At 37.8% G+C, this 20,101-nt stretch overlaps 1 protein-coding gene across 4 annotated transcripts in view; it reads left to right on the forward strand.

The window, feature by feature from the left end:
* Positions 1-6: 6 nt before the first annotated feature.
* Positions 7-20,101, forward strand: part of BOD1L1 (biorientation of chromosomes in cell division 1 like 1) — a 34,916-nt gene continuing 14,821 nt past the window's right edge. For all 4 annotated transcript variants that reach the window (XM_035326421.1, XM_035326422.1, XM_035326420.1 and 1 more), the window contains exons 1-12: positions 7-113; positions 312-436; positions 1,701-1,891; positions 3,062-3,673; positions 4,103-4,252; positions 5,467-5,636; positions 6,097-6,220; positions 6,534-6,678; positions 7,763-7,838; positions 8,707-14,851; positions 16,292-16,359; positions 17,531-17,600. In XM_035326421.1, coding sequence (XP_035182312.1) covers positions 36-113; positions 312-436; positions 1,701-1,891; positions 3,062-3,673; positions 4,103-4,252; positions 5,467-5,636; positions 6,097-6,220; positions 6,534-6,678; positions 7,763-7,838; positions 8,707-14,851; positions 16,292-16,359; positions 17,531-17,600 — 7,954 coding nt within the window. In that variant the 5' untranslated portion in view covers positions 7-35. The remainder of the gene's footprint in view (positions 114-311; positions 437-1,700; positions 1,892-3,061; positions 3,674-4,102; positions 4,253-5,466; positions 5,637-6,096; positions 6,221-6,533; positions 6,679-7,762; positions 7,839-8,706; positions 14,852-16,291; positions 16,360-17,530; positions 17,601-20,101) is intronic.

Raw genomic sequence — 20,101 nt, forward strand, 5'->3', positions numbered from 1 at the left:
CGGGGGGCGGCGCGGCGGAGCCCGAGCTGGTCTCCATGATCGTCAGCCACCTCAAGAGCCAGGGGCTCTTCGACCAGTTCCGCCGCGACTGCCTGGCTGACGTGGACACCAAGGTAACGGGGACGCGGCTGAGGGGATCGCCGGCGTTCGGGGGGGTCAGGGGGAGCGAGGGGCGCTGCCCCGCCGCCGGTCTGCCCCCTCCGATGATGTTCTCCTCAGCACACCGTGCTGTGGGGGTAGGCGTGTGTCACAGCCTCGTGTGCCACCTCTCAGTTTTGTCTCCCTGGTTTTCGGCCGTTTTCCCTCTTCAGCCCGCCTATCAGAATCTGAGGCAGCGCGTGGACAACTTCGTTTCCAACCACCTGGCCACGCACACCTGGAGCCCGCACCTCAACAAGAACCAGCTGAGGAATAACATCAGGCAGCAGGTGCTCAAGTAAGTGGTGCCGCTCGGCGTGCGCACGTCGGACACGGCGGTGTGCCGTGGCGGGTGGCTGAGGCGCTAGGTCAGCTGTAAACTGTCCCCTTTCTTTAAAGGGACTTCTGAAGAAGGTTCTGTTGGTGTTTTCTTAAAGGCAGTGGTATTTCCGTTAACGGTTCACCGTCAGCATTAGGCTGCAAATGGTACTTTGTCTGATCCAAGTTGATCCAAGGATGGAAAGCTTAATTTTGACTTGGGGTATAACATCCTACCTAAAGATTAACTTTCTTCTCTCTTTTAAGTCAGAAATTAATAAAATTACTGCTGTCATCAGGTTTTGAGCTGAGGAAGTTAATAGGATTTGAGAGATCAAGCTCTGCAGAGTGCGAGGTGAAATTCACAGAATAAGAAACTGGATGCAAATCTGTTATGAGAAGAACTTTTGCAGAACTGCCGTCATGTTAAACTGATGTCAAACACCTCACGTTTGATTATTTCATTAGTGTCTCTTTAGTTTTACTTGTTATAGAGTAGTCATAAGAATCAGAAAGTTTCTTCAAGGGAGCATGAGTTTGGTCAATAAACTGGGTCAAATAAGGTCTTTGTGAACAAATATGTTCAGCTGCGGTGTAGCGGTACCTTTGGTGACTGGTACAGAGGACTTAGGGATTTTTAAATAAGCAATGGGGATAAGTGGCAGCATGTTTTTCCGGGAACATACAGGGTTCTAGAGAAAACCCTTAGATAAAAAGTTCTCTGTCATTTATTTTATTTTTTTTTTACTTAGTTTTAAGGGTGTTCAATAAACCTGTAAAAATTCTGAGGTGTCACCCTGTATTGTGCAAAAGGTGATGACTGGGCAGTGATGACTGGTCTAGTATTCATCTGTCGCTTATGACTTCTCAAATGTGTTTGTTTTATGCTAAGGGAGCTGATAAGATCAGGTTTCTTTTTTTTCCCACAAAAGTCACTTTTATAATTAGCTAATACTTGAAGGCATCACCACTAGTGATGTAACCACAGGCCGTTTGTTATGTTAATTCCATGTGATTGGATCGCTTTATTTCTTTAGCCCTTTTTTTTTTTTAGTTCGTAAGGCAGTACAGAGAGCCATGGAAATACAGATAGATGGTTAAGTGCACTCCTGCAGCAATATTCAAAAACATTGGTGCTTCACTTGAAGTGTTTAAGAGAGTTTACATTATTTAAATGAGCATTTATCATTAAGATGTTCTCAAAAAGTCATTTTTTATTAAGTATGAATGTAACTTTGTTCCAGGTCTGGAATGTTGGAATCTGGAATTGACAGAATTATTTCTCAGGTTGTGGACCCAAAGATCAACCATACATTCAGACCTCAGGTGGAAAAAGCTGTCCATGAATTTTTAGCTACACTGAATCACAAAGAGGAGGCAGGCCCCAGTACAACTCAAAGTGAGGACAAAACAGATGCTTCAGTTACAGTACAAGGTATTCTACCATTTCTCTTAGCAGTCTATTACCAAAAGTTTATTTCTTTCTCTCAGGAGAAGAAGCATTAGCTAGGTTTGCTGCTAGCACAGAATTGTTATCATCCATCCTAGTAAGCTGAGCTCCAGGCAGCATACCCTAATACTTGTCTCTTGCTGTTTGTACAAAGTTAGAAGGCAAGAGAGGTGCCATGTACCACTCTGTCACTTCTACCTGAGATTACAAGGGATTGGCTTACTGTAAGCAGAAAAGTTGACCTCAGGGTTTAGCCCTGTATGTATTGTATGATCAGATGAGACATAGGTGTAAAAGAAGAATGATTTATTTTTTTAATGCATTGATAGATGAACAGAGCTTGTCTTTAAGACATTTAATTGTCTTAATGCTGTTGCTGTGTACAGTAAAGCTTTAATGGCTAAGATTCTCTCAGGAGCTTATGTTCTGCTGTAAATCAGCCAGTCCTTAGTTTGTTTATAAATGCAGTACTTCCTTTATGATTTTCATTTATATTGCCTGGTATCAGCTTCTAAACACTGCTGCAGGTAATTGTCCATTCTTTCCCTTCCTAAGAGACTCCACAGCAGTCCATCTATTTGTAACCAGAGCCTTTATTTAAGTCCTAGCCCTTTTCCTGTGAGGCCCACTTCCTTTAATGTAAGTGGGTTAACAAGCCAGCTGCAGCTCCCAGTACTAGTCTGTTTAACCCTTTCTCATCCATCTTCAAAGATGTTTCTTAGAGGATGGGAAAGTGATAGAGGGTATTTTGATAGCTTTGTTATTATATAATCGATAGGCTGAGTTCATTTCTGATGTCATTTATGAAGATACCAGGGGGTACAAATGTGGCCTTCTTGCTGCACTATTCAGTTTTGTGCTTCTACCAAAGCCTATTGATAGTAAAGTTGAGCATCCTTCCCATAAATGACCACTGCTTTCACTTTAGAAGTGTAACTGGTACTTTTTTTTCTGAACGACATTCTCCAGATACAAAATTAGTCAAACATTTTTGTTTATTACTCTATTTCAAATAAATAAAATCACTCTTTTTCCTTTTACTTGCTTAAAGTCATTCTGTCTAAATGGACGCTTCCTTTCAAATATTTCAAAAGCTTCCTTCGTGGAAAATCACAAACTGAGATGAACTAAAACTTCTCTTTCTTACTCTTCAAGGTGTCTCTACTACAACTCCTAGTGGCAATGTAGCTAGTGATGCAATGTCCATTTTGGAAACAATAACTTCTCTTAACCAAGAAGCAAGTGCTGCCAGGGCTTCAACAGAGAACTCAAATTCCAAGAACAGTGACAAAGTTGCTAAAAGACTCTTATCTCAGCACAGTGTTGATGGTAGTGCTGAGAGAGAGAAAAACACAGAGGACTTGCAAGACAGAGAGAAAGCAACTTCTGATGTTTCTGGAGAAGGAGCTGAAACGCTTGCAAAGTGTGAAGATTCAAATGAGCTTCCCAGCCAAAGTGAAGAAATAAAAAATTCAGCAAAGGATACCAATAGTTTGACTAATACAAGTAAAGAAATACAACAGGAAAGTGAAGATCAAAAGAGTAAATTAATAGATAAATGTGACAAGAAACCAGACAGCAGTGAGAAAGGTGAAAGAAGAAAAGAAAAGAAAGAGAAACCTGACAAGAAGTCTGACCACTCAAAGAAAAGTGATGATACTACTAAGTCAAAAGAAGAAAAGCAAGGGAGAGAGTTGGAACCAGCAAAACAGCTAGTCCCAGAAAAAAATAGCAATAAACATAAAACAGCTGACAGCACTAAAGAAGGTATGATGTGGTCAATGCTCATTCTTAAAATATGAAGTTGTTTTTGCTTTGTGTGTTTGTTTTGTTATTTTAAAATGTATTCAGGAGCTGAATGAGAAGTGTGTGTGGAATGTATGTTCTCTGCTAGTTCTGGCAAACTTAAGTAGCTAGCCACAGTTAGCTCTTGGTTCATCACCCTTAACCAAGGCACCCAAATTAGGAATCTGGTTGTCTTTGATTCTTCAAGTGTGTGTGTTATTGGTCATCTGTGTCATTCCAGAAAGATATCTCAAATTTCCCAGTCTGCATTTTAAGGTGTTTATTTTTTTTATTATTATTTCTTAAGGCAACTTTGTTTTTAGTGGTGAAAAAAACTGTTTTGGTAAGAAACGATTCTCAAATATAGTGTGCTGTATTACAGCCTTTTCTCTCTATTCTTTCCTTTGCAAGAACATGTATCAATAGATTCGGATTTGGATGTACTCAGTGACATCACTGTCAGCTCTGTCCATACCAGTGACCTTTCTTCCTTTGAAGAAGAGAGTGAAGAGGAAAATGAAATTTCTGACAGTACTGAAGAAGGGGAGATCACATCAGATGGTAAAACAATTAAAATGTTAATTTTGGTGGTAAAATGACAGGAAAGAATATGCAACAATTCTGTTATTTGAGTGCATCCTATCCCAAATTTGACATTTGCAATATTTTCTATTGTGTTTATTTTTGAGGAAGGACTTTCAATGTGGAGTGGTAGTATTTGTGCAATCGTGAAAGATGAGCACTAGACATATTTTGAGTCCTTTTTTAACAGCATGATATATTCTAAGGATTGTAAATCTTGTACTACAGTATTCCATAGGCAACAGAAACCCATAGTTTTTGAATATGGATGGATATGTGGCTTTGCCATGAGCTTTTTACCTTCCCTTCTGCCATAAGTTTAGTATATCACTGGAGTGTTTCTTTTTATGATCCTGCAGTAGTGGATGTAGCAGACTTTGCCAATTTGAGTTGTTTTCAGAGCTTTCAGTGTTCTGTGATTTCCAAATTCTACCTGGCTACGGTAGAAGGAACATGAATGGATCTAACTTTGAAGAGTTTGGGAACGCCAAACCTGTTCACTGTCTGCGGTTCATTTTTGAGTTCTCCTTGAGCAGACCTCAGATTCTTTTGATTTCTGCAGATATGACTTCTGCATTTATTAAGATCTAACCACTTCATAAGACAGTGTCTTAGTACCTGAATGAGTTGTCTCTTGTATACTCTGAGCTTCTCTTCTGCTCTAAGAATATTACTTAGAAACACTGTATTACTTGCATATTCTCTGGTTTTCGTATTACCTGTAAACGTGACAGATTGCATGAAGTGAAATAAGCCTTAAGTATATTTCCAGTATACAAATATTTTATATTATATGAATATTTTTGCTCTATTGCAAATCATCATGATAAAAATAGAACTACTTCAGTTTTACTTAAATAGTAATCACATGTATAAACAAATATGCTCTGTTTATATATTTCAATAAGCCTACTTATTTTTAAGGTCTTAAACTTTGTACAAATTTTTGGTGTAAGAATGAAGCTTAGTTTAATACACAGCAGAAGGTATATTCTGACTTCCCATTTAGTATCTTGAAATTTTTTTGGCTGAATAGTATATACAAATGGATGAATATTCATTTCATGTTTTCATAATCTAGTGGTACTATGTCTTTCTTTTTTTTGTGTGTGTGTGTCTTCCTTTTACAAAAATTACGTTGAAAGTACTGCCCTATTTTATCAGCATATCTCTGCATTTCACTAACTTTCCAGATGAAGAGGCGAAAAACAATCAAAGTAAGACAAAGCCTCATTCTAACGAGATGAGTGACGGGAAAGCCAAGCCTGTTCGTCATGCTTATGTTCGAAAGCCTTTTTTGTACTCCAAATACTTCAGTGACTCTGATGATGAGCGAACTGTAGAGCAACGCCGACAATCCATTGTAAGTGTGAGTTTTGTTACTGCTTGCTGTCATAAGTCCTTAAACTATTCAGCACAGAAATTCCACTTGTAACTGGTGGTGGTTTGTGAGGGGGAGATTTCTTCTCATTTTTTGTTGCTTGTGTCCCTCATTCGTACTTTAGTCAGTATTGTGTGATCTGGAACACCACACTGCAGGGAAGTACTCTGCTGAATGAACTTCGAAGGCTTCTAGCAGTTGGGGGAAAAAAGCACGTTGCAGTTTTGACATCTTTTTCCTCACTCTCAAAGGAACAGTCTTTTGGTGTTGACAGAGGATTTACTAAGTGCATGCAGCCTCTTCACAGAATAGGCAATAGCTAGATTTTTTCTTAATTGAGTCAGTGTGGAGAGTAAGAAGCTGTAGGTTTTAGATGTATATTTGTAGTCAAAGAACACTCTTTGCCCTAATGATAATTTTTCTCTTGCTTGTGTATCTCTAGGCCAAAGAAAAAGAAGAGAGACTCCTAAGAAGACAAATCAACAGGGAGAGACTTGAAGAAAAACGTAAACAGAAAGCTGCAGAAAAAACGAAGTCCCTAAAAAGTGGAAGTCAGAATGCTAAAGGTGTGAAAATTATACATTTGCCTTTTATTTTAAGGGAAAATAACTTTCAGAGTAAAATAATGTCAGTAGGTCTTTTGTCACCTCCCTTGAAAGCCCATTGTTTCAATAATGATGTGACAGGAAAATGGATAATGCGAATTATTAATACAAATGTCTTCACTTTTTCATATATCAGTGATTATATTACTTGAATACCCATATACATTAGTATTCTCTGCTATACGTTAGTACTTTCCGCTTTCAATCTCATTTATAGCTGAAACAGTGATACAAAGACATACCTATGCCTTTCACCATTTGTGTATTATTTTAGGAAAAAGTGGTTTGAACGTAGAAGAACCTTCAGCAAGAAGTCTCGAGACAAAAGCTACTGGTACCAGCATTAAGGATGTGCTTAAAGAACAGAAATTCTTAGAAAAAAAAGTAGCCTTGAGCAGAAAAAGAAAAAGAGATTCAAGGTATTCATGTATTTGCTCAAAAGGAATGAAGTTTTTAAAACTTCATTTCTGCAGATCCTAAAGGTTCTCTTCAACTTTGCCGTTAGCCTTACCTAAGACATCCAGAGAACTTTGTTACTAATACTCACCAAGTATAAAATCAAGTTATGTCTCCTTAATGTAGTGCAGCTCAGACAGGCTGCAGTAGCAGCCTTTGTGTGGCTTTTCATCCACACAATGATAATAAAAACATACGAATGGAAAGGTGTTAGCTGTTTGGGTAATGTATTTCCATTAACTTTTATTCTTCTGATCTGGCTGAGTTCCTAATATATATTTATTATTTTGTATTCTGTCATATTTTTTTGCTAACTTTCCATTACTACATTTTCATTCATTTATTACATTGTTTCTTGACTTCACAAATGAAGTAAGATTTAAAAAAAGAAACTTATCAGCTTGATAGTAATTAAGCTAATTGACTGCTTGTGTATGTATTTATGTTAATACATAAAAAAATACAACTTGTTCATATATATTTCAGATATACAGAAATACATTATGCAGAGCAGCACGAACTGTGATATACCCTGCAGTCCTTCAATATGAGTAACTTAAATATGAGTAACTTAAATAATTCATTTAGTCTTCAGCTTGCCCTGGTCTTTAATTTAGTGTTTTAAGTAGATACATACATATAGATAGATACACATGTATTTATATTAAAAAAGACAAGCTTCCGAAAGACAAAACCAGTATTATTTTTTTTTAAGTTCCCTTTCCTATTATAAGGGGAAAATGTGTTTTTCTCTGTGGTAAGATCTCTTAATCATTTTACAGGGACAACTATAGCACTAATATCGTCATACTAGCATTCTCTGCTTTAAAGCACTGTTGTACAGAGAGCATCTGTGAAATTAGTACACGTAGTTTTCCAAGAAATAAAAAGGCTTGGGCAAACCGTTTAGTCAAAAGTTGTGTGACCGTCTTCATATTTTAGTGTGCATTTGTCTCTTGCCTTCAGCTTTAAAGCAGAAAATTTACAAACTAATGTTAGTCTGTTAATTTCTTATTTTTTAATTGCTTGTCCAAATTCCTGTTTCAGGCATGTTGAAGATAGTTGGAAGAAGAAATGTGAGCCAACTGATGAGGATTCTAAAGAAATTCAAAAGACAAATGAGGTATGTGTCTCCTAAGCTATTAAAATTCATTTCAAGAAACTAATGTTATGATCTTTCTTTTTAATTGTAGTAGAACTTACTCATATGCCCATACCAAACTGTATGCTACTCCATTCATTCTCGTGAATTTTTTTTTCCTGCTCCTTCTTTGAGTTTGGGTTAGTGTTACAACATTACCATGGTAGTGTTTTCTGAATTCCAGTAAATATTAGGTTCTATCATGTATGGAGCTGGCCTATCTTGTAGTAGGAGAAAAGAGATAGTTGGAGCTGTATTCTGTAAAACACATTGGATTTTCTAAAGGAGTGAAGTATGTCTTACATGCAAAGACTTGAGGAGTTTGATCTACATAAATTTTTCCTTGGGAACTTACAGAGAAACTAAATGTAGTCTGAATAGTACAGGAAAGACAACTTTTAGGTTGAGAGGTTTTTATCAACAACGTTATTACTAAAAAAGTGATAGCTGGAAGTCAAACTGGCAATCTAAAACTATATTTTGTGGGTTTTTGTTTTTTCTGTCTTTTAAACAGCATAAAGGCTGTTTGAAATAAATTATGGAACATTTGAAAGGGTTATTGTCCATTTAAAAGTGTTTGAATCCTTTCAGAAAGAAAGGTTACTTTATAAAGAAGTGATATTCAAAATCAAGCAGACCGTTAACTTCTGCTTCTTTTAGCTTTCCCACAATTGCAATCAGTGGAAATAAATAAGGCGAATTTCTTTTTCTTGTCAACAATATTTTAAAGTATTTTTTATTACAGAAAGTGGGTCCCCTGCTCTATTACTTTTATGGATAATTTGTCTTCCAGAATTCTGTCAGACATATAGCGAAGGAACTGTGTAACATATTTAAATTTCTTTTACAGACTTGTGAAAGAAATTCTTCAAAAGAATTAAAGCATAATCATGGGAAAAGTGAAATCTCTAAACCACTTAGAAGACTTTCAGAATCGGTGCATTCAACTGAGGAAAGCAAAAATGATTCTAAAGTGGAAAAAGAACATAAAAGAAAAACCTCTACCTCTCTTCAGGCTGAAGGAACCCAGCAGGACAGTGAAACAAGGGATCCAAAAAAACTGGATAGAGCAGAAGTTAATACTGAAGAACCACAGAAGCAGAAAACCACATTAAAAAATGAAAAGCACCCCAAGAAAGATAGTGACACAGAAATTCAACATACAAGAAATTCTGCCAGAAAAGAAGCCAAGTCTTACAGAGATAAAAATGAAAAGGAAATAACTGCTGTAGAAGATAAAGTTTCTTTAAAGCACAAACATAAAGGAGACAATGCTCATAAGTCAGGTGAAGATGTTGAACTCCATTCTTCTGAGAGAAGTTTGAAAGGTGAGGATGGTGCTCAGAAACATAATCAACAAATAAAGGTTTCCACGGATGACAAACCTGAAAGAAAAAGTAAACACCGAAGTGAACGGAAAATATCAGTGACTGGAAAAGATGGAAAAAATATTTCTGAACATACTTTAAAAACTGAAGAGTTGCTGCGTAAGGAAAATAAAAAAGACAAGCATTTCTCAACAGAAAAATCAAGAGCAGAATACAAGTCCAAAAGGTCACTGAGTGATCCTAGGCCACAGAAGGATTCCCTAAGTGCCTCAAAGCAACTTGCTTCTGCTTCACAAAAAAGGAGTGAAAGTTACTCAGAAGATAAGCATGAAATAAAATCAACTAATTCTGAATGTAATTTGAAACAAGAAGATGGCATTCATAAAGACAGACGAAGATCTAAGAGCCTTGTAGAAGACAAAACTTTAATAAAGTCTAAGTCAAAGAGTCATAATAAACAACTGAAAGCATCTGAAACTGAATTACAGGAAAATTCAGCAAAACAAGAGACTAGTCAGAAACAGGACAAAGATAAGAGTATGGAAGAGAATGATTCAGATAAGCAACACAAATCTAAGAATGAAAATAAAGTTTTTGAGGAGAGTGGTGCTGATACTGAAAATGAAAGTGGCATACAATCAACTCAGGGATCACAAAAAGACTTCAGTCACCGAGTTAAGTTACATTCTGGAGAAAGAGGATCTGTTAAAGAGAAATGTAGAGGTGATAAAGATTTAAGTAACTCCAAACCAGAAAGAAGGTTCTCCGTTGAAGGTCACAAAAGCAGAAGCTTAAAGCACAGCAACAAGGAAATGAAGAAGAAGGATGAGTGTGTCAAATTGGAGGATAAAGATGTTAAAGAAGTGGACAGTGGGCATGAGAAAGTGTTGGGCATCACAGTAGCAACGGATAAAAAACAAAGTAAAAAGATACCCTGTGAAAACAGAAAAGGCAATGTGTCAAACCAAGATTTGCTTGGAGAGGAAAAGCAGTCAGCTGGCACAACTGTAAGTAGCCATACTCCAGCCCCTCAGAAGTCAAGTGTGAATAGTGATGGTGTGTATTCTGGTCATGAGGGAGAGATGATGGAACTTGATGTGGAAGAAGCAAAAGTACAAGAAGCATCTAAAATTGAAGGAAAAAGCATTCTAAATGCACTCCAAGCTGCAGATGCCAAGTACACACCAAAAGACAAAAATGCTCTCCCTGTTTCAAGTAAGGAATTAAAACACAGTGTGGCAGATCTTGAAGCTTGTGAACCACAGGCTGCAGTTGAAAAAACTGTTAAACAAGATATCCCTAATAAGCAAGTTGGTGCCTTAGACGCTTTGTCCAAACAAGTTTCCGTGGATCAAGGACACAATAAGCAAGGGGCTTATAAAATGAGTGCTGTGCATGAAACAAGTCGTAAAATCTCGCTGAACACATCCAGTAAAGATGAAACTTCAGAAGGCAGCAGAAAACCAAAGAATTTTAAAGCTGTGATAAATTCTAATTCAGATAACGTTCCTTTAGCAGGTAATTCTTCCAAAGAAGATGCTGCTGATGCAAAGTCCATGGATATGGATATCTCAGATTTTACAGATTCCTTGGGTAGTATGTCTAAAGAGGAATGCCGTAATTTAGATGGAACTTCTTTATCTGAAGGTGCTTTCATTTTGAAGAATGATGCAGCACAGGTTGTATACATGGAACAACAAGATAGTGCAATGCTGAGTTCTGTCATGAAAGATGATGATGGCAACAACACTATGACAAACAATATAGAAAAAGATAACGAGGTACCACAGCCTGATGAGCAGGCAATGGAAGACAATACAACTGGATTACCTGTTAAAGGTTATGACAAATCAGCAAAGTTAAAAAGCACTCAAAGAAGTGAGTTGAAAATAAAAGAGGAAAGTGTGGTGACTGATGTGACTGAAGACTGTGGAGACGTAAAAACAAAAGGACATCTCCTAAAAAAAATAAAAAGAAAAGAAAGAGAGTGTTTGCAAACAGACCATTCCACAAAGGGAGAGAGGAGCGCAATGGTGGATAACGTGAAAAAGAACGAGGTGCATGATGCTGATGATATGATACAATCTTCCTCTGTGTTAGTGCCTAAAAGAGTTCCTGAAGAAACAGTCAAAGGCTCTGTTGTAGCCATTAGGCAAGAAGGGAATGGTGTGATTGTCACAGAAGATAAAAATGAAAGCAATGCAGTAGGTACCAGCGCAGGAAGCAGCAAACTTAGTTTGTTGTACAGCAGCCTGCAAACAACTCCAGCCACTGTGATAGGAACTAGCACAGAAAAGATTGAGAGCACTGTAATGGCCACTAGTACAGGAGAAGAAAGAACTGAGGGTGCATCGCATTCTGAAAAGGAAAGTGATGCTACAACCACTTGCTCAGAAGAAGAAAGTGAGGTGGCATTAATCTGCACAAGCATAGAAGCTGATGAAGGTTTCACAACAGGCGTATGGGTAAAAAGTAGTGAGGGAGGCAGTTTCATCACGGGAGCAGATATTGGTGAGTGTACAGTTGCAGCAGCAGAAGAAGGCGGTGGCAGTGTTGTCACTGAAGGGTTAGCAGAAAGTGAAAGTTTCCTAACAAGTACAAAAGAAGAAAATGGTGATTGTACTATGGTTGATGCAGAAGAAAGTGGTAAGGATTCAGTCAATGCAAGTGGGGCAGAAATTGAAGATAGTGTGAATAGCGCTGGGACAGAAGAAAAAGATGATGCTGTGACTAGTGCGGGCTCTGAAGAAAAGCGAAAAACCTCAGCTTGTGGAGATGCAAGCAAATTTGAAAGTTCTGTGTCCTGCTTAGGTGAAGTGGAGAGCGATGGCGCTGTAACTAGTGCGGGGACAGAAACAGGTGAAGGATCAACAAGTGGTGACAGTACAGCAGAATTTAGGGTCAGTAAGAGAGCTGGCCGAGTAAAAGAACATGAAGGTACTGTAACTTGCACAGGTGCAGAAGAAAGAGGTCATAACTTCATTATGTGCTCAGTGACTGGTACAGATGCCCAAGGAGAAAACACTGTAAGCGGGGCATGTGTTGCAGTGGTCACAAATAATGATGCTACAACTGGAACTAATGGTGACAAATCTGAGGATACAATAAATGGTGAAAGTGCAGTGACCAGCACAGGCATAACTCCAGAAGATGATGCTGAAATTTCAGCAGTCTGCACAGGACTAGAGGACAGCAATGAAGGGTGTGCAGTTTCTTTAGATGCTGAAAAATGTGAAAGTCTAATGGACAGCACAAGGACAAAAGAAGAAGGCAGTATCGCTATGGTTAGCATTGGTTCATGTGATGATGAAGGTTTTGTGACTAGTACAGGCTCAAAAGAAGAGGATGAAGAAGATGAGGGTGTTGTGACCAGTACTGGAAGAGGAAATGAAGAAATTGAGCATGCTTCTACTTGCACAGGAATGGAAAGTGAAAATGCACTGATCTGTATAGGTGCAGAAGAAGGTGAAAGTTCCATTATCTGCATAGTTGCTGAACAAATGGAAGCTGAGTCAGGAGTGGCTGGCACAAATGTAAATAAGCTTATGGTTGACAGTATGACGGGTGCCGAGAAAGAAGCTAGTCATGGCACAAACAGCAAAAATGCCAAAGGAATTGTTGAAAGTAGTGTAACCAGTGCAAGTGCTGCCGATGAGGGTGCCATGGCTGCACATATAGGAAAACTTGAAGGTACCCTCATTCCCCTGGATGCTGAAGAGTGTGAGGGCCCCATGACTAGTGCTATGGCACTGCAGGATAAGGGTCAGCCTGGTGCTGAAGAAGGACATGAGATTGCCATGACTTCTTTTGGTAGCAGGGAACCTGATGGCTCTATAAGTAGTGCCATTCCAAAGGAAGATGACAACTCTCTTATTTCTCCTGACAGAGAGGAAAAAGTTAAAGGTGATATTATTTCCACCAGTACAGTGGAAGAAAGTGATGCTCCCTTACATTCAGCCATGGATGCTGAGGAAGGTCCACTTGCTGTTACAAGAGCAAATGAAAGTGGGGAAAGCTCTATGGTCTTAGCAGACACCGAAGACACAGAGGTGCCCATGCCCAGTACAGCTACAGAATTTAAAGAGAGTGTGCATGCTTCTAGCAGCAAGCAGGAGAAAGATGAGTGCACAATGATTTCCACCAGCATTGTGGAAGAATTTGAGGCTCCTATGTCAAGTGCCACTATTGAATATGATGGTCAGCTCCCCTCTGTGAAAACGGAAGAAATAAGTGAGAATACTATGGTTTCTATAGATATGGAAGTATATGATGTTCCCATGCCCAGTGCATCCAGTGTGGGAGGAGATGATGATGATGAAAGTCGCCCAACTGCTAGCAGTAAAGAAGAAAAGGATGAGTGTGCTATGATCTCCACAAGTGTTGTAGAAGAGCAAGTAATCCTAATGTCAGGTGAGACAGTTCTCTCAGAAGAGGCAGTTCAGCATGTCTCAGACACAGAGTCAAAAAATGAAACAGTAATGATCTCCACAAGTACAGAAGAATGTTTTGAAGCTCCTGTGTCTAGTGTAGCTGTGCAAGATGAAAATAAACTCACTGCTTCAGAAACAGAAGGGAGGTACGAAGCTGCTATGATCACGACAAGTATGACAGAAGAATGTGAGATAGTCCTGATCAGTGCAGCACCACAAGCTGAAAGTCAGCTTCTTGTGGCAGGAGATGAAGAGACCATTCTCTCTCCAAATGCATCAGAGGAATGCAAGATCGTGGAGACCACTGCAACTGTAGATGAAGAGTTTGGACTAGCTGCTTTCAATACAGATACAAAGAGTGAAGGTTCTGTGATTTTTGTGGGAGAATGCGGAGCTCCTATGCTGAGGGTTGCCACCAACAGTGAAGATCAACATGCTGCTTCAAGTATGGGAGATAAAGAGGAAGGGGCAGTGATCACTCTGAGCACAATGGAAGAATGTGATAGTCTCTTCACCTTTACAGTCATAGAAGAAAGTCAACTTGCTGCTGAGAGTACAGAAGTAAAAGACAAAAGTGAGGACATTTTTAATACTGCTAACCAAATTGAATGCATCCTATCAACCACAGGCCCAGAAAAAAGCAATAATTCCTTGCTTGTCATTGGTAGAGAGAATGAGGCCCCTGAGAGTGTTGTGCAGGAAGAATCAGCAGCATCTCAGACTGCTGTAGACAGTGAAGTCACAGAAACGGATGAAAATTCGGTGAACCTCATGAGTGTAGATGAAGCTCTTTGTGTGGAGATCAGTACAGAGACTGCTGTGAGTGCAAGTCCTTCCTCAGAGACAAATGAGGATGACGAGCAAGCTGAAGATGAGTTGCAGGCAGATGTTACATCAGAACTCTCTTGTATGATTTCAGAAGCAGCAGTAGAGAGTGAAACTCTACAGAATGCAAACTGTAAATTTAACTCAAATTCGCTTTTAGAAAGTGACTTTTCTGAAACAAGGACTCCGCTGCCTAGGGCACAGGCGCTTTCCTTAGTTTCTGCAAGTGAAGTAACTGTAAATAACAGCCATGGTGAAGTGACTGTAGAAGCAGAATTAGGGGAAAAAAATGACTTGCCTGTGTTGCATGTGGAAGAACTATATGGCAGTGATGACAAAACGAACTTGGTCAAAATAGATGAGATTGGGATTGAAGTTACTTTTCAGAAAAGTAATACAACACTTAATTCAGGTGAGGATTTCTGTGCTTTTTTCCTCTTGAGTTTATAGCTGTCATTAACAAATGCTGAATTACCAATAACTTATGCTGTTCAAATATACCAGTTTTCTGTGTAGTTTGCAAAATTCTAATGTATTGATGGCAAATACTTTAAATAAGCATGTGATTTTGAGAGTGTTGGTGTGACTGAACAAAATTAGTATCTGAGGTGTGTTTAAAAAAGTGCAAAAAGATAAAATATTTTGAGTTACGATCTAATTTATGATGTTGTTTGCAAGGGGTAATTATCATGGAACCTACAAATAGTTTTGTTACTAAAATGTTCTGAAATTTAAAAGTACTTTTATAGGAAAGAGAATGTATTTCATTCAGGCATACGTTCAACACTTTAAAAATGGTAACTTGGTGAGTTTTGAAGATTAAGTGACCATCCTTAGTCATAACTGCAGCATTTCTCAATATAGTTTTTTAATGGTAATACTTTGATTCATTCTCTTATGCTGAATTTTGTCTTGTGAATACACTAATGGACTTGAAATTATTGTCCTTCGTGTTACTGGAGGAGTTAGGTAGTGATCCTAAATAAACAGATGTTTTAGGAGAGCAATGATTTTAGGTATCTATTTTTAATGTAGAACTTAAGATATGACAGCATATGACACTAAGAATATCATGTTTTATTTTTAAGGTCCGTTTTGCTGGAATTTAACATTTGAAGTGAACTTGCATGGTTGCTAGTTTCTTAAAATGCCACATAGTGAACATCCTGCTATTTTTAGCCTTTCTAATTTTTGACCCTCTGGAGTAGTTGAAGCACTAAGTTTATGAAATAACAAGTTCTGTAAATGCCATAATGAATTCAAAATTATGCGTTCATTAAAATTTTGGAGGAATTAAACTATAGGAAAAAAAAAACTTAGAGAAATCTGCCTGTCCTCAGTTATGCCAAGGGACATAGAAAGATGCTGGTCAAGGACTTCTTCTAAAACCTTTCCCTTCTCGTGTTTGTCTCTGATATTATTTTAAAAAATGCACTAAAATTTTACAGTGTGAGTTTAAGTCCAGTTTCTCAAAAGTTGGCTTTATTCTTGAGTTGGATTTATTTATATTTGCAGTGAGAAAGCTCACTCGGCAGGGTATGATATCTTAGGAACATGTCACGGAAAGATCTGATCTAGTAAACTTGAAAAATGTTACTCGGTATTTACACAGAGTCAAACATGAGACATGGAAGTGCAAAGCGACAAACGTTAGTTTTTATTTTGGTGTTTCACTCATTTCTTTTCATCCACTGATGCAGGCTTTGTAAGTACCAGGGGTAACAGTAGTTTATACTTAATACAGGAAGGGTTGAATTCATGTGGTGGTTTGTGAGAAATAGCATTGTACTGTAGCATGAACTAACTATGGCATAATGCAATTAATAATGTTAACGTACTTTTATTTCATTAGGCAATAATGCAGCTTTACCAAAGTTGGCAGAAGAAGTAGAACTTGAAACTAACTTGAAAACTGAAGAGGTATGTGTTATTTTGATTTTTTTTGACTGTTTCTTGTATGGTTAAATATATTTTCTTGGGTTTCCTTACTAAATAATTTATTTTTGTGCAGCAAGGACTGCATTTGAACCTCAAACCATTTAGAGGGTCATTTTGGGGTGGAATATTTAGCTGTACTCTTCTAAGCAGTTGGCATTTAAATTGTGTGATGTCCATGTTACTTTGTGGTAGAACCAATTCCCTTCCTCAGCCATGTTCCTTCCGTGACAGTGACATCTGAGTTTGCTTTTCTTCAAAACTCGTTATACTGTACATTGTTGTTTCTGATGTTACTTGTAAAGTAGTCATGTATGCCTTAACACTTACAGGTGGCAGTCAATTAGTGTTTTAAGGTAGTAAGCATACACTGCTGTTCATTTTATTGTATCCCTTGGTTCAGAGCATGGTTCAGAGACTCACAAGCATCTCTGGAAGGGCCACCAGGCACAGGGCAAACCAGTTAAGTGTTCCTGAACAATGCTTTCAATGCCTTGAATGGATTTTGGGAAAATCCACGTCAGCTTAAGTCTGGTGGGATTTACTGAGTTGAGTTCAGTACCGCCTGCAAATGGCTGTACTGTTTGCCAACGTAAGGTGGTGGTTCTACAGTCAGTATGCTTGTGTTCACGTGACACTGTATCTGAGTTTACAGTGTTGGGATCTGACTTAATGCTGCCTGGAGTGTACTTACCCATGCATTAGTAATATACAGCTGATCTGCAGCTTTCCTTAAAAAAAAAAGAAAAAGAAAAAAAGAAAACAGGCATGAGTTGGCAAGGGTTTGCTCTACTTGGTTATACTTTGCAGATACATATTTTTCTGTATATACATATATGTTTCTGGAATATTTGTTATGACCAGAGCTCCTCGTAGTAAGAATTTGCACCTTCCTGAAATTTCTTTTGGGATCTTGTTAAACTAATCCATTCTTATCATACCATTGCTAACTCTAAGGTCAAGTTCATGGCATCTCAGTGTTCAACAGTGATGTAACTAAGCTCTGGCTGTGTCTCCTATTAATATTTGTACTACTCTCTTAGCTTTTGAAGGCTTATCAGTCAAAAGACAATAGTAATTACAACATGAAGGAGGGGAGCAAAACATAAGTGTAGTGGATGCTTGTAATATTTTGTTTTCTTGATTTTGCGTTTAGCCACAACAGCCTGAAAGTCCAAGGAATGAAGAAGTATATGTGGATCTTCATATTAAAGAGCTACAAAAAGGTGATTTTTATGCTGATAGTACACTACTTTTCATACTGGTTTGATTATTACTAATAAGGGGAATTTTATAGATTTGATATATATTGTGTCTAGAGGGATTGAAGTAAAGACTGTGGAAATCTTCATGAAATGCTTCTTAGGAGCTCATGTGGCTTTGCATTTGGTTTACAGGAGAGAGAGGGAGGATCAGCCTTTTCTTCCAATATAGTACATTAAAAGAAAGGTGGAAAGCACTTAGAATTTTTTAAAAAATGTGGATTTCAAACAGAATGTTAGCACTCAATAAATAAAATAATAAAATGTTTGATGCTCAGGCACAGAAACTTCCACAGTGAGTGGCTTTCTTCTTTCTGAAATTAGAATAACCTTGTTTCTGGTGTTGCAATAGGCCATTGAGGATATGACAGCAGTTAAGTAATGTATGACTAGGCCACAGAGAGTTTACAGAAAGTTAAAAAATATATACTATAATAACATGAACATTTTTTTAGTCTGTCTTGCCCTCCATCAGATTAAAGTGTTTCTAGCCAACCACTGAAATCTGTCTGTCCACTGAAATTTAAATAGTATTTATAAGTAGGTAGTCACCTAGCTAGAAATCTCAGTCAACTCTACATCTGTGCTCAGTAATTCCTTTTCAATGTATTAAATTAGTCTTAAATGCAGGGGAAAAAAAAAAATCCCTCATTCCCAGAAACACACTTTAAAATGTGTTGCAGTTGTTTGGCTTTCCTTTTAAAGCAGAAACACACCCCAACTTTGTTCCCATCTTGATGGATTGCATGCTCCAGATGCTTTACAAAGATGTTTACAACACTACCAGATGAGGGTTAATCTTCAGTTAATGGAGTAGCAAGCAAAACTAAAATGAATTCCGGGAGGTACCAATGAAATTGCTGTATAGAGTCCAGAGAGGTTAAAGATGCATTTCCTCTTATGAGAATTGCAGCTGAAAGCATAAACTGATAGGAGATGCTGTAAAGCTCACTTGTAAATTTTTACGTGTATACCAAAATAACTTTACAAAATGGAGAACAAAATTAGGAGCAAGGTGAGATGTGCCTTGTAAAGCTTTAGATTCCTTTTTACTCTTGGGGTAGGTCAAATTCATATACCTACTTTAATGGTGTATTCATCCAGGTGATAAGAGACATGCTCAACTCACAAGAAAGTGTAAACCCCAAGAATGGCTTAGAAGAATGTGGTGTTCAGGACACCAGATCCAAACTGTGCCACTTCACATCACGCAGTCACCCAGACAGACACTACTTAAAATTTAAAATGTGCACATTGAACTGGCTGCAATAATCTTGTTCCATGTCAAATGTTTAACACAAATCCATTTGTTGTGTAAATCATGTTGGATATGACACACACTGAAGAAAGAATAATGCTTTGTAGCTCTTGGTAGAGATTTTTTTGCTTTTTCCCCCCACACACAATAATCTCTCTTTTATGTATATATATATATACATATAGCTCAACGTACGTAAAAGGAAGTTGTTTAAAAGACAAATGTGTGTCCTGTCATCAGTATGAACAGCAGACACAGTAGTTTAGTAGTCCAAGCTTCCTTGGAATGTAAACAAATCATTGCTGTTTGAGTGGGTAGGATCTAGTTCTTCATTTGACACTGCTTTAAAAATTGGAAGATACTGTGCAACTAAACAGTATAGCTGTGCATAAATTGTTCCTAAAACTTACAGGTTTAAAAAATCAGCTACAAATTGTTTCAAGTTTTACGTGAAAATGGTTTTATTGGATTGTAGGTTTATGTTCTTACTGTAGCTGAAAGAAAAGCTGGTTGGAAAGTTTTAGCAGCTTTTTAAAATAAAAATACTAATTCAGTTACCTATGTGAATCAGATCTAAAGGTTTTTTTTGAACCCTTTCATAGAGCAGCTTTTTTAGGATTCTCTTCTTGTAGCTGTATGAAGTGACTTTGAAAGGTATGGAATTTTTCCAAATTGCAGAGGACTCATTAGTTTCCATCATACATAATTATTTTCCACATTTTTGTGATATGTAAGGTTTGGTTCTACTTTGTCAGAGCCAAAGTTAGAGTACGGTAGAGTCTAGCAATCAAACAGCTTCCGTATGTGCACTGCCTCACTGCTACAATTGTGCAGACTTCAGTTCTCTGCCAAGCCTGCTGTTACAGCTTAGTTTTCAGCATAACTTACTTCACCCCATGATCTAGCATCTAGGTCTGCACTGTTGGTGACTGACTCGTTCAAATGTCAGAACTGTATTTGAAGCTTCAAGGTTCCTGAAGCCTCATGAATGCCTATATTTTAATCTTAAGATGATTGTCATCTATCTGTGCTTTAGAAATCCATTTTCTTTATTTTTATTTGTTTGATGATACACTGTTAAAGAGAAGGGTAAGGTGCTTAGGTGAATGGTATTTTCAACACTGAAAGCAAGTTATATAGTGTCAGGTAGAGCCCTTTCAGAGAGGTGAAATAGACGGTATGAAGATATTTTGCTGCTGAACTTTTT

This window comes from Oxyura jamaicensis, chromosome 4, assembly GCF_011077185.1.
Source record: "Oxyura jamaicensis isolate SHBP4307 breed ruddy duck chromosome 4, BPBGC_Ojam_1.0, whole genome shotgun sequence".
NCBI classification, from domain to species: domain Eukaryota; kingdom Metazoa; phylum Chordata; class Aves; order Anseriformes; family Anatidae; genus Oxyura; species Oxyura jamaicensis.